At 39.8% G+C, this 16917-nt stretch overlaps 2 protein-coding genes across 2 annotated transcripts; one reads left to right on the top strand and one right to left on the bottom strand.

Moving 5' to 3' along the window:
* Nucleotides 1-53: 53 nt before the first annotated feature.
* On the bottom strand, nt 54-2194 carry LOC9319667 (protein NRT1/ PTR FAMILY 4.2). Its single transcript, XM_002883554.2, has 4 exons — nt 2047-2194; nt 1742-1959; nt 1133-1641; nt 54-896 (listed from the first exon to the last, which is right to left on the bottom strand). Exons 1-4 carry the CDS (start codon nt 2141-2143, stop codon nt 155-157), a joined length of 1566 nt encoding a protein of 521 aa, XP_002883600.1. The 5' UTR covers nt 2144-2194; the 3' UTR covers nt 54-154.
* A 2290-nt stretch (nt 2195-4484) lies between these two features.
* On the top strand, nt 4485-7832 carry LOC110230087. Its single transcript, XM_021032075.1, has 6 exons — nt 4485-4767; nt 4839-5054; nt 6668-6981; nt 7092-7298; nt 7400-7482; nt 7600-7832. Coding segments are annotated over exons 1-6 (1104 nt in total). The 3' UTR covers nt 7601-7832.
* Nucleotides 7833-16917: the final 9085 nt, after the last annotated feature.

Raw genomic sequence — 16917 nt, 5'->3', positions numbered from 1 at the left:
TCCCTTGTAGATACACTTTAACAAAGTGATATACTACACACCTAACATGAGTGTATCTGGACTTACTTTTTACATTATCTTCAGATTGAACACTAGAAGCATAAAGTGCCTCAATTTTACAAAAACACAATATACATATACTTTGTTCTTTCACTTAATATCTCTTTGCCCAAAAAATATAGTTAAGAAGATTAAGAGTATTAAGAACACACAAGAGCACATAAAAAAGTTCAAGCCTTGCCTTGTTGAGATCTTCCCCACCAAGCCATTGATGGCCAAGCCTTCCGGTGACGGCATTTGTGACCTCCACAAGAGTTGTGCTAACGAAGAAACCGAATGCGGTTGAACACCATCCCAAAGCCGTGCTTATGCTCTTCATGTTCGACGGAGCTTCTCTATAGAAGAACTCTAGCATCCCTCCTAAAGTCAACATATCAGAGACACTTAGCATCAGATACTGAAACACTAGCCACAAAACAGAGATTCTGAAGTTGTTATGAACCACTTCATGTTTCCTCTTGGCCTCAACGATGGCAGCAACCGCCATCGAAACAGAGGAGAGAGCTAGGCCGAGTCCAATGCGTTTCAAATTGAAACTAGATGATCTATTGTTGCTGCCTAATGAGATCCTTTTTCCAAAGAATTCGTATAAAGGTATAGAAAAGAGCATGAAGATGAGAGGAATGGCGTTGAGGGAAGGTACGGGGATCTCGAAAGAGTGAAAGAGTTTCTTGTTCATGAGCATTCCTTGTTGTGCAGAGAAGGTAGATAGTTGTGCCACGCAACAGCTCATGACAATTGTGCTACCAAAGATTGGTAAAAGACCCAAAAACGTTCTTGTTTCCTCAACTTCTGTTTCTGAGATGTTTTTGTTCAACATTGCTTTATCTATCCACCTGAAAAATTAAATTCACGTAGAAATCAAAAATTAAGTTTACGAGTTTTTTTTTTTTGTTTTTCAATAACTAAGAGGTTTTGGGCCTACGTCCGTACATCCCCTCTGGCCGAGGAACATAGTATATTAGACTCTTAAGGTATTTCAGCTCATTCATCATGGACTAAATGAGTGTTTGTATTTTCAGTTCACTTATACATTAGATTATGTCTCTTTAAAGCAACGTTCAATACTTACTTTAACTTGTTGTGACCAATGTTCTTGTCAAAAGGGATAAGACTTCGCATCATCTCTTCATCCAAATCAGATCTATTTCGGTTTCTTGCGGCAGAAATAATCACAATTGCAATCTTTTTCAACGGACTTCCATTAGGACGCTTGAACCGATAAAACGGTAGCCCTACCGTAAAAATACAAAGCGCAGTCGCTAGAATCCCAACCGATATATTGAAGCTCCACTTCCACCCTTTCTTTTCCTCGATCAACAACACAACGGTTACGGCCAAGAGGCATCCAAAGCATATAGAGAAGTATAACCAATCAAAGAATCTTGAGATCAGTCTTGGATTTCTTCTATCAATTTGATCGCCTCCGTGAGTGGGCAACGAGGCCTTTATACCGCCCGTACCAGTAGCCATCGCATAGAGTCCTGTGAAAAGAATCGTTGATTGAAGAGTTGAAGGTGTTTTACCTTTCTCGGGCAGTAGCTTAGGGTTATGAGCTTGGAACGTCAACAAGATCAATCCCTATCAAATGATACAACCTTCAAGTTAATGTGATTATCCATTTCATCATTAAAATGCATTATCTAAATGGTAGATAACATTTTATAAAGTTTTTAATTACCATGAGTTCAATGCAACAGAAGATGATGAAAGTTGTGAAATGAGTGAGGAAAGAGTCAGCGATAAAACCACCAAAAAGAGTGAGTAAAAACGATGTTCCCATGAAATTAGTGACCATGTTTGCTGCTGTGGCTGGTGAATAATGCATCGATCCCATGAAGTATTTCACGAAATTGAATCCATTAGCTATGAACACTATGTTCTCCATCATCACCACAACTACATTTACCACACCAAATATATTATGACATTAAAAATTATAAAACAAAATATAAAAATACGAAGTTTTGAGTTTTAAATATTTACCACAAACAATAGATGCAGCTCTGATCCCACCATGTTTGCCAGAGATTGCCTCTTTACCTTTCCAATTTTCAAACTTATCCTCCATCTCATTCTCCATAGCTTTGTTATATCAATTGCTAAAGACTATGTGTATATGTGCTTTCGATGTATCTTATGAACACGAGAATTCTAACACATTATATAGGAGTGAACAAGTATTTATATGTAGCTAATATCAATATTAATCTGACATAGTGACATGTGACATTTGTCAAACATGCTGATGCTGGCCAATTTAGACCTTCTTTTAATGAAAGGTGAAATATATAGATATATTATTAATTAACTTGTTATAAACTTATAAATATGGAAATAATCCATAAGAGCAAATGATTATTTTATAATATAAAAAAAAATATAAATTTAGATTAAAACACTTATCATGATTTTTACATTTAGAGAGGTTTTACAAAAGTATATATATAAAATTTAAGATATCTTGAATTCATAATGTAAATAATGACCATATATTTTACTATGTAAGCACAATATATCGTAAATTATATAGGATAAAACTTGTTTCTTCCAAATTGGGCTACCAATCACAGATTGAATTTTTAATTAATGTGTGGTTGAGGAAAATAAAAAACCTTGGTTGAGCAAAGACTTTTTGTTTATATATACCGTACCCTATCATATGCAAAGACTTCCGAATAAGAAAATTTAGATAATTATAAAACTGGTTTCAATTATTCTTTTTACAATTTATGCTTCTTCTTTTTTGCGCTAAAACGTAAATATTATATAAAATGAATATAAGGTATTACATGAACGCATTAGAAACAAAAATAATTTTGGCAAGAAAACTAAAACAAGATTACAATTTTTTTATCAGTCTCGAATTCTTTGATGCAATGTGATCAAAAATAACATAATAGTTTTCCACTTCCTTTTGTGCCTGCCAAAAGAGATAGTATTTCTAACCTCACGATCGATAACCCAAGATAGTCGCCAGTGGAAGGTATTGAAAGTTGTTATAAACATTGTTCCCCTGTTTCGAGAGGTGGAAGACTTGAGCTACAATCTTTCGAAGAAGCGTTGGATTCACTATTACGATAAATTTTAGTACCGATTTATAATTTGCAAATCTATTTGTTATTAAGCGGCGAGAGTAAAACAAGGCTGAACCACAAAAATAGAATAAGTAAACAAATAGCAAGAAAGGGAGTAATGGAAACTAAAAATTTATCAATAAACTTAAAAAGCATTGAATCTCAGGGTATTTTGTGTGGATTCATGAGAATAGAGACACAAAAAAAAAAATCAAAGTAGCTAATTATAGTTGTTTTAGAACTCTTTGTAAATAAATTGTGGATCATTATGCCACCTTGTAAAAGATGACAATAGGAGATACTCTCACTCACCTAAAAGAGAAATTTCGGTCTCTATTCTAGTTAGAAAATGTAATATTCATATGAGTGAATTAGCTGTATGTTAATTATTTGAAAAATAATTAGCTGTGGCATAATGTATTTTTTTTCTTTGCAAAACAAGAGAGAGAAATCTTTGGTTTCAAAAAAGTCTGACGAAAATATCCCTGAAATATCCCTCCAAGAATTTCGTAGGGGACACAGGGATATCATGCAATATTTGGTGGGCCCCCACTTATTTATTGATGCGCAGAGACTGTGTGTTGCAACCCTGATACGTATCGTGATATATATGCGTTTATCCGATACACGGTAATCGCGGCGGACCCTACAGACGTATCGGGCTTGGCAATTCTCTCTGCCCCAAGTTGCTACAAGAGTAGCATTAAATGCAAAAGTAATTATGGCAAAGACAAGAAATCACAGCTACGAGATATCTTACCATGATATCTTTCCCCCATCCCATTATAGGCTTTCGTGTCCTGATATATATGTTCGTATCACGTTATACGTTTACACACTGTAGCACGAAAGACAGCCATCGAGCTCCGTGCGTTGCTCTGCACAATGCCTGTATGCCCAGTACAGTGTAAAAAATTTAATGATATGTAATGATGACCCTTTGCTACTTGAGGCATTATCTTGATATCTTACGAGATACACAACTTGAGCATTGACCTTCTATATAAAGAAGTAGCCACCACCGGCATTTTCATATCGCACCAAACCAGAAAAAACTCATTCCTTTTCTGCATTAGCTCTTCGATTTGGCCCAGAAAAAAACAGAGCTCTTCATTTACTCTTCGGTTTGGTAAGATTAACTAAAAACCGTTAATTATGTCTGATGTCTCATTTAATGCTAAGAAAAACATTTGTAACTTACAAAAGCTGTTATTCAAATTTTGCAGGTACAATGGTTCTGATACGGGAGTTGGAACATCGAGTTGTGGCGGTGCAGATTGGCCACTGGGAACGTGATGTATCGGGAAATGGAGGTTCGAGCAAGATCCGAATGAGAGACAACGCAACATGAGGCTCCGTGAAGGCGATGGCATAAATACGATCACCACTATGCTAAAACAGGAGTACAACATCAGCGACGTGGAGACCCGCCTAAAGCTAACTTTCCGTTGGCCATCGTGGATGCTTCTAGTTGATGACGGGACGACTAGACCTCAGACCATCAAGACGGACAAAGATATGGACCTCTTCCTGTCCATGAAAGTCGATGTCGCTGACCTCCTTCTGTTCGTAACCAGAAAGAACGACGCCGGAGTTGTAACGGAATCACCTACGCTCTCCAACAGTGCGGGTTCGTCGTCCAGCCTCAATCAGCGACATTGATACACGAAGATTACGTCGTTGTTGAAATTCCATCTTCAGACTCGGATGATGACTCTGGTGATAGCAGGAGACCCGACCCCTGGAACGAGAGGCTTGATGGTTTGATGAGTAAAAAAATCTACAACCTAGAGGTTGGCTCCGCCTCAACAGTTCCCACCTACGCGGACGAAGAGAACACTTTCTTTGGCATAGACTTATCGATGGGGGTATTTGGCAGGGACGCAGCTCTGGTTCTGGACAATAACATAGATGGAGGTAATGACTTCGTTATATATACGTATATCCTGCTATTTTAGTGTCGTAATATCCTGCTATCTAAAACTATAGTTATTTATCTAAACGTATATCTCGTTATCATTATTTATATCCGGTTATATACGTACATATCTTGCTATAAATATTAATAACTCCTCGATTTGTGACGTTATAAGATGTTATATATGAATTTTTTTCTCAACTTGATGAAAATTCACATGTGTCTTACCAGGAAACACAGTTGTCGACCAAGCTATAGACGATGCAACGTACGAGGGAGATGACATATTCGTAGGTCGGGTTTATAAAAACAAGGAGGACTTCAAGTTCAAAATGGCCATCCATGCACTTCAAAGGAAGTTCCATTTTCGTCACACCCGGTCAGACAAGAAAGTGGTACTCCTCAACTGTGTTGCCAACAGCTGCCCCTGGCGGGTGTATGTCATCCGACTTGAAGACTCGGACAACTACCAAATCCGTAGTGCTTGTCTGGAACACACTTGCAGCGTTGAAGCCCGTAGTAACTACCACAAACAAGCTTCCGCCAGAGTTGTAGGTGAGTTCATGAGGCCGCAATACATGGGTACTGGGACCGGACCAAGACCAGGGGAGGTTCAAAGGATCTGTTTAAATGACCACCGCGTCCCAATCTCATATTGGAAAGCTTGCAGAGCTAGGGGGATTTCTATTGACGGGGCAAGAGGTTCAATGGGCAATAGCTACTCTCTTCTACTGGCATACTTGCATGCTCTTAAGGCTGCCAACCCTGGGACATTAACTGCACTGGAAACAACTGTGGATGAGTTGGGAAACCAAAGGTTTAAGTACCTCTTCTTCGCCCTAGCTGCCTCGATAAACAACCTCAAGTTCATGCGCAAGGTAATAGTCAAAGACACATATACCCTGACATGTTTGTTTATGTCATGTCATAGTGAAGATTATCTGAAGTTTTTTTCTTTGCTCGAAACCATAAAAATGTGTATGACCAGGTTATAGTCATAGACGGTGCGCATCTGAGAGGAAATTACGGTGGTTGCGTGATCACAGCGAGCGCCCAAGATGGAAACTTTCAAATTTTCCCGGTGGCTTTTGGAATCGTCGACAGTGAAAACGATAGGGCTTGGGAGTGGTTCCTGACAATGTTAAGGCAAATATTACCCAATGATCCAACTGTTACTTTCGTCTCAGACAGGCATTCTTCCATCTACTCGTCTCTCAGGAAGGTATACGACATTTCTGGGTATATCATAATATATGGAAAAATAGCAAGCGATAACCCTATATACCTTGCTAACATGGCTATTATCTTTTGTTTATGTCCTAGGTTTTCCCAAATGCAGCACACGCGGCATGCGTAGTCCACTTGCAACGTAATATCTCAAGCATTTTCAAGGCGAAGACTCTTTCTTTCTTGGTGTCGAGGGCCGCACGGGCATACCGTATCACAGACTTCCACCTAGTGTTTGGAGAGATTTGCCGGGTATCCCCTGAATGTGGAGCATATCTCAAGTCAATCGGGTTTGGCCACTGGGCAAGATCCTACTTCGTTGGAGAACGCTATAATGTGATGACAAGTAATGTGGATGAGTCTCTCAATGCCGTTCTCAAAGAAGCTCGAGAGTTTCCAATTGTCTACATCATTGAGTTTGTGCGTAAAACTCTCATGACTTGGTTCGCACTACGTCGGGAGACTGCAAAACAGGAGGCTACTATGCTGACACCAAAGGTAAGAGAAATCTTACAAGAAAACTTTGAGAAATCTGGGGGATTCGCTGTGAGGAAGGTTAACACGGGGGAATACGATGTTGTCGGAGGGGCAAAGGGGGGATACCATGTCCAGCTAGCTATGAGATCATGCACTTGCATGGAATTCAATTTTCTCAAAATCCCTTGTCCCCATGCCGTTGCTGCTGCTATCGTTGATCAGGTTCCGATATATAGTTATTAATAAATACGTATATCTGGTTATAGGTATTTATATGTCGTTATATATATGTAGAGCGTGCTATAAGTAGAAATAACTCTTCTATATGTCAGGTTCCGATGCATTCTCTCGTTGATGTACATTATACCTCATGTTATTGGGTGATGGCTTACAAGGATTCCATCAATCCCGTTCTGGCGCTCTCTAGTCTTCACGAACTCCCAAAGGATATTGCTTCAATGAACTTGCTGCCACTTCACACGAAGCGCGCACCAGGGAGGCCAAAGAAAAAACGCTTCTTCTCACGCGGAGAGTTTCAGGTAAGAAACACCTCTCTCGCAACATTCAGCTATACAAACATGTATTCGATACATCTCTATATAGCACGGTATATACTTATGTATCCATCTATATTGTTCAGAAGAAAGGGATGCGAGGACAGAATGTTTTCTCAAGATGCAAGGCTAAGGGGCACAACAGGGCCACTTGCCGCATGCCCATATAGTAAGTCCTACAAAGACTCAACATATTCAGAAAAATTCATATTGAACACCTTATATCTGGATATGGATGTTGTTACGCCGGTACTTTAGTCACCAAATTTTTTTTTTCATTATGCAGGGGGCATGTAGATAAAAAACCAAGTCTACCTTGCACATTTTGGCATAGCTCGGCACTGCGGGGACTAAAGTACAAATGAAGAACGCGTCTTTTGGGATTATCTGTTCGGATTGTGGTCGAACGACTTTGGTGACTAAAAAAGGATGTAACCGACTCTTGTTTTTTGAGGGTTCGCAACCCCATTCGTACTTGTAATATATTATGACCTGCCCCTCTCTTAGCAAGGGAAACAATGTAAAATAACTTTTATAATGACTTGGTTTAGCGGCTATTTACCTGTTAATGCATGTCCCTCTATCATTTTACATATCAAAGCCTTTATGGTTTGTGTCGGGATAACAAAATACATATCCGGCTATCTATTTAGTTATCAATTCGATTTGACCACAAAACAAATATTGGAATGACACAAGTTACAACCGAAATTAAAGCTACCTACCACGTTTCCCGTAATTTCCTACCTAACCAATTGCATTACTATCTACCTATTGGAATGACACAAATATAGGAATGACACATGTTAGAACCGAAATTAAAGCTACTTCACACGTTTCCCATCATTTCCTACCTACCCCTTTGCATTACTATCTACCTAACCCATTGCAATATATAAATGGGTCCATTTCGAAGAACTAAACATCCAAATATACCTAAACAAAAAACAAGGATGATGAGGAAATATCTAGACCAACCATCCTTGATGAAGAAAGGTGGAATTCTCCGCAACGAGTTCGAGGTTGCGCTGGCCGAAGGACAACCAGAAGCACACTATTTAGAGGGCCTCCGGATTGCGTGTTGGGAAGCTGATATTAAGGCAGCCCGGGTTCACATCTTTAAAGCTCTAAATCACGTTGAGGAATCAACATTCCTTATGGCAGTCTTGTCCATTTGTTCAGGAGAGGAAGAGGTTGCCAATTTATACGCATCAAAACTATACAAGAAAGATTGGGGATCCGTCCTAGCCATGGGCGACTCAATATTTGCGAAAATGAAACAAATGGGAAGCCTCCACCTTAACTCATACGCCAATTCATGGTACACAGAAATACCATGTTGTTCTGAAATTCACACCATCGAAGCAAGGTGCGAGGAATGCTACTTGTATTGGTTTGCTAAACTTTTCTGTTCGATATGTTAACATGTACCACGGTATATATTACTGTGGCATGATATTAATAAATGTGTGCGAGAGATGCTACTTGTATTTGTTTTCTAAACTTTTATGTGCGCTATCTCAACTTGTACGCCAATATATCCTTGTGCCATGATATAAATAAATATGTTTAAAATATTTCAAATATCAAGTGACATTAAAGGGAATAACAAAGACGACGTCGTTTGCAACTTACTCTAGGCTCCTAAAAATATCCAATTCGATTCAAATCCCTAATCCTAAGAAATCCCCAAATCAAAACATAAACCCTAAAATTAAATTCTCTGCCGTTCAACTCTAAATCACCCTCTTCTATAGTTATGAGTTGTAATTCTGGGAGTTCGAGTGTTCAAGATCGAGGGTTTCCTACGAACTGTCACTGCGGGCGAGAGCTCATCATCTATACATCAAGCACGAAGAAGAACCCATGAAGACCTTTCTTCCGTTGTCCAACCAATCAAGATGTAAGTATAATTGTTATTAAATGTTTGTGTTTGGTCGGAAAATGATTTTCGATGTAATTGCAGGACCATTTGTTTAAATGGGTCGAAGATTGTGTGTACGAGGAGGTTGTAGATGTTATACCGAAGATTTCCATCATTGATAGCGAGGTAAACAATGCTAAATCTGAGGTAGCATTGGAGATTGCAGAGTTAAAGAGTTTGATGAACGAATTGAAGGAAGATGGAATTTTGAGCAAAAAGGAATTTCAGAGATGGAAATTGTTGACCAAATTGTGCTTGGTGAGCCTTTGTATAACAGTCATTGTAATTGTTATCTTAATGTTCCGTAAGACCAAAAACCAGAAACTTGTTCTTGGTTACTAGTGTAGTTAGGTAGTTTGGTGTTTTCTCTTCTTTCTTTTTTTTGTTGTGTTTTGTCTAACTTTGTAATGAACAAAATGAAATGAGATTTTGAAGCAAAGTTGAAAGAGTATATGCATTGTTCTGTTTTCCAGTCGATATGAACATTTTCTAACTCTAGATACATACGATCATAAGTAGAAACAAAGAAAAATCCCGCGTTACAATCTCGCGTATCATGATAAATTATTAAATGAAATGAGAATCTTAAAGCAAATTTCAAAGAGTAATAGAAGAGTTCTGTTTTCCAGTTAATATGAACATTTTCCAAATCTAGAAACATACGTTCATAACTAGTAACAAATATAAATCCCGCGTTAAACTCTGGCGTACCATGCTAAATTATTAAATAAACCTCAATTATTCAGTAACAAATCCTAAGACAGACAATTAGAATCTCCAATAAAAATAAGGACAAATCCTAAACAAACAATTTACTTCTCAGCATACACATCATACATCTCAATGAGCAATTGCTTCGCTTGAACAGCCAAGTCCTCAGGCCTAACCTCTCTAGCCGCTTGAAGCCGACCTACTGCATGCCTCTATATGAACAAAACAGACATAAGGCCACTCTCCGAAGGGTTTAGACAAGTCGGAAGAAGTGAGTCTCTGCTTAGGATGAATGGGTCACTGGGGACTGCTTTCATCAGCTGAGGCGACACTTGGCGAACAACGAAAGGGAGCATCTCCAACAAAGGTTCCATTTCTTTCCGGAGCCTAGTGTCCCGACGCACCTTCTGGTTGCAATCAAACACATAGAGATATCTCCCCCTGATATCAAGGCACATCCCTACCCAGTGTTGTTTGTCAAAGTTGAATGGGAAGTAGAGTGAATCAAAGTTCAGAGGGAAGCACGACATCAAATCTTGGTCGAATACATACTTCTTCTTAACAGATTTTTCAAATTTGAGTCGATGAGCAAGGACAAGGGAAGCAAATTTTGTCCCCTGAAAAACCACCCTGCGTTCATTTTAGCCAACCTCTAAGTTTGCCCACTTATCACGGAAATACTTGATAAATGCATTCATCATCTACAAACAAGAGAGCACAAGGTTTACACATGATATGAAACAACATTAATTAGAAAACGAAGTTTAGATACTAACCCATGGTCCCATAACAACTTGTAGTCCAACAATCTCCTCCACGTCCTTGGTTACGAGGAATAAGCTCCCCCCCAAAAACAATTTCCTGACAAGGTCCACATCAATATGTCAAGATATTAAAAACAATATCCATCTATGTTTACAATACCTAGACATAACCAAACATAGATAGACACATTACCCATTATCCGCTAAATACTTCTCAAATTCCAACCACTTCTTATCACTAGCATCCCCTTCCCCTGACACATTTTCCTCTGAACCAACAGAAGCCCCAGTAGGAAAGAGAGCAAGACTTCCACCCTCAGTAGATTCCTTCCCCTGACATTCAGCGTCATCATTCACAGTTTTGGCAGCAACATCCTGGTCCTCAAGACCATCCCCACTTTTGGCAGCAACACCCTGGTCCTCAAGACCATCCCCACTTTTGGCAGCAACATCCTGGTCCTCAAGACCATCCCCACTTTTGGCAGCATCATCCTGGTCCTTAAGACCATCCCCACTTTTGACAGCATCATCTTGGTCCTTAAGACCATCCCCACTGAGAACAGCAGGATCCTCCTGCTCAAAATCAGGACCTAAATTCTCAGAGACCTGCTAACAAACAAAACACGATTAACTACCATATCATGGTATGAACAAGAATGCCCCGATACATGTACACATGTGTTGACATTTTAGTGAATAACTAACCTCCGCTCCACCACGGTTTAGAGAATCAAGCACAGATTTAACAGTATCATCCGGATGTAAATCGAGATGTTCCTCAGCATCTCCTTGTTGACTAGCCGTTCTAACATCCTCCCCTTCTTTGCAACCTCTTTCTTCAGTCTCTACATCCTCCATAGTAACAGAAGCCTCCCCTCCTTCCTCCCCTCCTTTGCCACCAACCGTTTCAGACTCATCCCCTACTGGGACAGTAGCCGTTTCAGTCTCATCATCATCTCTAATCTGCCTCAACTTTCCATCAACACGCATCTGTTTCCGCTTGGGTAGAACTGCCTTTTTGCCACGGCTAATGGGTTTGACCTTACCCTTGGAAACAGGAGCAACAGCTTCAGGAGCAGCAATCTTACCACCAATAGGCCCACCTCCACTTTTCCCTTTTAAATGAGACACCAAGCGATCTTCCACGCTACTAACAGCTACAAAAACTTGCGAACTAATTTGCTTTGCTAACCACTCCATTTGGGATTCAGAAAATGGTACAGGCTGGCTACCATCACTACTGCTGCCACAAACAGGAGACTTCTTCCTCTTCCTAGACTTTACAACTTTTTTCCCTTCTGCTTTTTCTTTAGGTTCTACAAGAAGCGCAGACGCAACCACACCACCTCCAAATTCATCACCAGACCATTGGTGGCCTTCTTGAACTAACCTAACCAAATTATCAACTTTCACATCTTCCACCTCGTCAGACCAAGACAAATCGTCTCCAATAACAGCATCATCAAGAGGAATAATAGATTCAACAGAAACCTGCAAACAACCAATAACATCTATTAACTACTATAGCAGGCTACAAAAAATAATGCCTCGATAAAACTAAACATGTTGATGTGATCCTGGAGAGCACCAAGGACTCGGAATGTGGGAATGAGCTTGAACCTGTTGAGCAGCACGGAGCAAGGAATCAACTTGAACCAGAGGAGCAGCATGAACCCGAGGATGAGCTTGTAGCTGCGGATGTTCTCTTGAAGAAGCTTATCAAACCACCTTGGATTGGAGAAAGAGCTATGTCAATTGAGTTCAACAATGGGAGAGTGACTCAATTGTACTCTTTTTCCCTTGTTGAGTTTTGTCTCAATGGGTTTTCTCAACAAGGTTTTTAATGAGGCAATTGTGTCACTCCATCATGGCCCATCTGTTGAATTCGAGGCCCAACTCCTCTTATGTCTCAAGCCCACGTCCAAACCAAGAGGAGGAGCCTCATTTTCGAATTCAAACTTGGTCTTTCAAATTCTAGGGCTCATTTTCGAGATTGCATTGTAACTTGTGTTTTCTCTTCTTTTCTCTTCTCTTCTTACTCTATTTTAAACTCTCTGTATCTCCCTAAGACATTTCATCTATCTTTTCAATCAAAATCTCTTTAAGTTAGATCATTCTCTCTTGGTGTGTAATATCCTTGAGAAACCATGTTCCTCCTTTGGTGTGTCATATCCAGAGAAGGTCCAGTGGTATATCAGAGGCTTTCCGCAAACTCTGTGTGACCTTTCGATCCACCGTTCTTTGACTCGACCCCTTGACTTGACCTAACACATCGAGTCAGGCTAATTCCGTCCACCACTTGCCTTTTGCGCTTTGGCTCAGTTGCTGCAAGCCTATCCTCCACACTTCATCATCCATTTGTCTTGTTCACCACGGATCCACCATCACTTATCACAATCCATACAAAGAGACTTCAAGGGACTGGATCTTCTCACTGAGGATCGTATCATGTGGTATCAGAGCAACTTTGTATCAGGTTGTGTTATTCTAAACTCTTGGTATTCTCTGTTCGTCAAAATTCATTCGTCGATTCACGCTTGAATACTTATCAGATCATAACGAAACTTGTTAAATCGTTTTAATCGCTTTCTCAACTATAAGATTCTGTACTTAATCGTGCGATTTGGAAAACGTGAACTTTTCATCTTCTTAGACCTGTTTGGACTTTTCAGATTCTAGGGTTCATGTAATCTGTGTTTTAGGGTCTGTTTTGATCTGTTTAAAAGGAATTTGATACTGTTGTGTTTTATTTAATTGCAGGAACATGTCGAATCAACAAAACAACAAGCTATTGATGGAAGCTGTGACAGAGCTGATGGACACCAAACTGAATGCTTTCTTCAATGATCTTCATCAGGTGTCAAGGTCTCCAAGGAAAAACAAAGAGCAGTATAAGCAGATTTCGCATCCAAAAGAGGCAAAACCAAGGAGGCCTGATGAGAAGCCTAATTGGAGAAGCATAACAGCCAAAGATGAATCAAAGTCTGAGTATTATGGTCGTGGTGAACAGAAACGTTTTGAGCAACCTAGACAACAACGTCATGACCTGAAAGAAGAAAAAACTGTGAAGCCAAGGCAAAAGAAAGCTCCCAAGGATCAGAAGGACACTGTTAAAAGCAACCTCATAGTTGAAGAAACTTTTAAGGAAGAACTCTTGGAGATTCTCAATGCTTACAACAAGCCCAAGCAAACTAAGCATCTTCAGGACAAGTTACAAAGACAAAGGCGTATTGAGGAGTTGGAAGAGGAGATGCTCGAAACACTTAATGCCTTTACAAATGGCCAAAAGAAGAGTCCAGCTAATCACCAACCTATTGGTACTGAAGAAACGAAGAAAAGACTAAGTTATCCTGAGGAGGAATTAGCTATTGAAGAGCCAGAATCAGCTCAACCTTTACCAGTCTGCGAAGAACCAAAGGTGCTGAAAGAAAAGGCTGAGAACAACGTTAGAGAAGATGTGAAGACTCAACCAGACACATTAGTTCAAGAGCAATCTAAGAACGAAACTGTGAAGCATCCTACCTTTCCCAGGGAGTCGTTGGAAGCTAACTTTGATTTTCTGTTATTCAATCTTCTCTTGTGTCTGAAAATAAACAGGCTTGTGAAAAACTAACCCAATTAGAACCGGTGCACCCGAGTAGTGTTATTTCTTTTCCACAGGTCCTAGAAAAAAATTTATCAGGAGAAGAACAAAGGAGTTTGCCATTGGCTAATGATATGGAGCAGCTGCCTAACTTTGTGCCAGAACCAGTCTTCATGCCTTTTCCTTCTTACTACTCAAGAAAGCACTGTAAGGAAATTGGTTTAGAGCCTAATTTGTTTGTATTGGTTTCTGCTGAAGAAGAAAAATGTTTTGGTTTAGAAAAAGTGAGAGAATTTAGAGTTTCTAATTCTGTTCTTAGAAGCATGCTTACTAGTCTAGGAGGACTCAAACCTGAAACACTTTTAAAGATGCAAGGTCTTGTAACTAATGAACTGCATGAAATTCTTTCTTCTCTGGAAGTTTCTAAGTTTAGTGACATAACTGAGCTGATTAGAGCTAGAACTGAACCTATGTTGCATAAGTCGTTTACTAAGAGTAGAAATTATTTGGAATCTGAATTAAACGTTTTAGGCTGCAAAAATGTGTTTAAGCATCATCATAAAGAGCTATTTGATTCTTCACGCACATTTGATGTGTTTTCTTTAGTGTTTGTGAAAGCTCATGAAAAACAGGTTAAGGATGCCCCTTCAAACACTAGGAAGAGTTATGCTTTTGCTAATCCATTTGGTTATGGATCAAAGGAGTACTTGGATCCACCTTGGTCAAAAATGAAAGCAGGCAAAGAGAGTAAAGCAAGGACTGATCTCTTTGGAGTTTGGAACTGGAAGTACCTAAGGAAAACAACTGCCATTGCAAAAGGATGCTCTACTCTAAAATATTACTTTGCTAATGCTTACTTTTGTTCTACCCTGTTCTTTGTGTCTACACAATTTCCTTTTGATGTAGGAGACTTGGATTTGAGGTCAAATCCCTTTCAGGTGGAGGGAGATGATATGATCAAGCACGAGCAAGGAGCAGAAGAAGAACTTGAAAATGAGCTCGACCACACACCATTCAAGTCGATCGAGCTTGGTACTACACATAGAATCAACTTGGAAAAGGAGCTCGAGCTTGGACCGGATGAAGCATTGATCATACAAACAAGTCTTATGACTTGGTCCAGAGCCACTAAGATGGTCTTTGAAGTTGGAGAAAGACTCCTATGTTCTATTCAAATCAAAGAGAACCCACCAGATGCATTACCTGAGCGGAGGAGCATTCCCAAGGTAAGTGCCTATGTTCTGAAAAATGCTTTTAATCAAGATCACACAGATATGATTCGCTTGTCTTTGTCAAAAGAGCCAAATGTAGGTTTTAAAGCAGCCTTGGAGCACATGAGAAGTACTGAAAGGAGAGAGGAAGACAATCGGTTTAAACCTCCTGATTTAGACCAAGTTCAACATCAAGACATCAGCAGCTTCATACTGATCAACGAAGGACCGCCAAATGAAATATTCAAGTCAAAGCCGAAGCCAACGATGCATAGACCTTTCAAAGCATTCAGAATTATCCAAAACCAAGATTATACAATTGATCACCAAGGTAATGATAATTTGAGTTCAAATTTTGAAGTTTCTGACTTGGTTCTTTCAAATGCAGAAAAATCGGATTTGAGGTCTAATCCTTTTCAAGTGGTGGAGGATGATGTGATCCTGGAGAGCACCGAGGACTTGGAATGTGTTGATAAGCTTGAACCTGTTGAGCAGCACGGAGCAAGGAATCAGCTTGAACCAGAGGAGCAGCATGAACCCGAGGATGAGCTTGTAGCTGCGGATGTTCTCTTGAAGAAGCTTATCAAACCACCTTGGATTGGAGAAAGAGCTATGTCAATTGAGTTCAACAATGGGAGAGTGACTCAATTGTACTCTTTTTCCCTTGTTGAGTTTTGTCCCAATGGGTTTTCTCAACAAGGTTTTTAATGAGGCAATTGTGTCACTCCATCATGGCCCATCTGTTGAATTCGAGGCCCAACTCCTCTTATGTCTCAAGCCCACGTCCAAACCAAGAGGAGGAGCCTCATTTTCGAATTCAAACTTGGTCTTTCAAATTCTAGGGCTCATTTTCGAGATTGCATTGTAACTTGTGTTTTCTCTTCTTTTCTCTTCTCTTCTTACTCTATTTTAAACTCTCTGTATCTCCCTAAGACATTTCATCTATCTTTTCAATCAAAATCTCTTTAAGTTAGATCATACTCTCTTGGTGTGTAATATCCTTGAGAAACCATGTTCCTCCTTTGGTGTGTCATATCCAGAGAAGGTCCAGTAGTATATCAGAGGCTTTCTGCAACCTCTGTGTGACCTTTCGATCCACCGTTCTTTGACTCGACCCCTTGACTTGACCTAACACATCGAGTCAGGCTAATTCCATCCACCACTTGCCTTCTGCGCTTTGGCTCAGTTGCTGCAAGCCTATCCTCCACACTTCATCATCCATTTGTCTTGTTCACCACGGATCCACCATCACTTATCACAATCCATACAAAGAGACTTCAAGGGACTGGATCTTCTCACTGAGGATCGTATCACATGTGGTGACATTGAACTGAATAATTAACCTCTGCTTGACTATCTATCACCCAAATTGGCTCCAATTTTAACTTTGCCAATGCCAAAGCACTAACCA

This window comes from Arabidopsis lyrata, assembly GCF_000004255.2.
Source record: "Arabidopsis lyrata subsp. lyrata unplaced genomic scaffold ARALYscaffold_3, whole genome shotgun sequence".
NCBI lineage: Eukaryota > Viridiplantae > Streptophyta > Magnoliopsida > Brassicales > Brassicaceae > Arabidopsis > Arabidopsis lyrata.
Note: the sequence above shows the minus strand (reverse complement) of the source record. Positions and strands in the feature narration are given on the sequence as shown.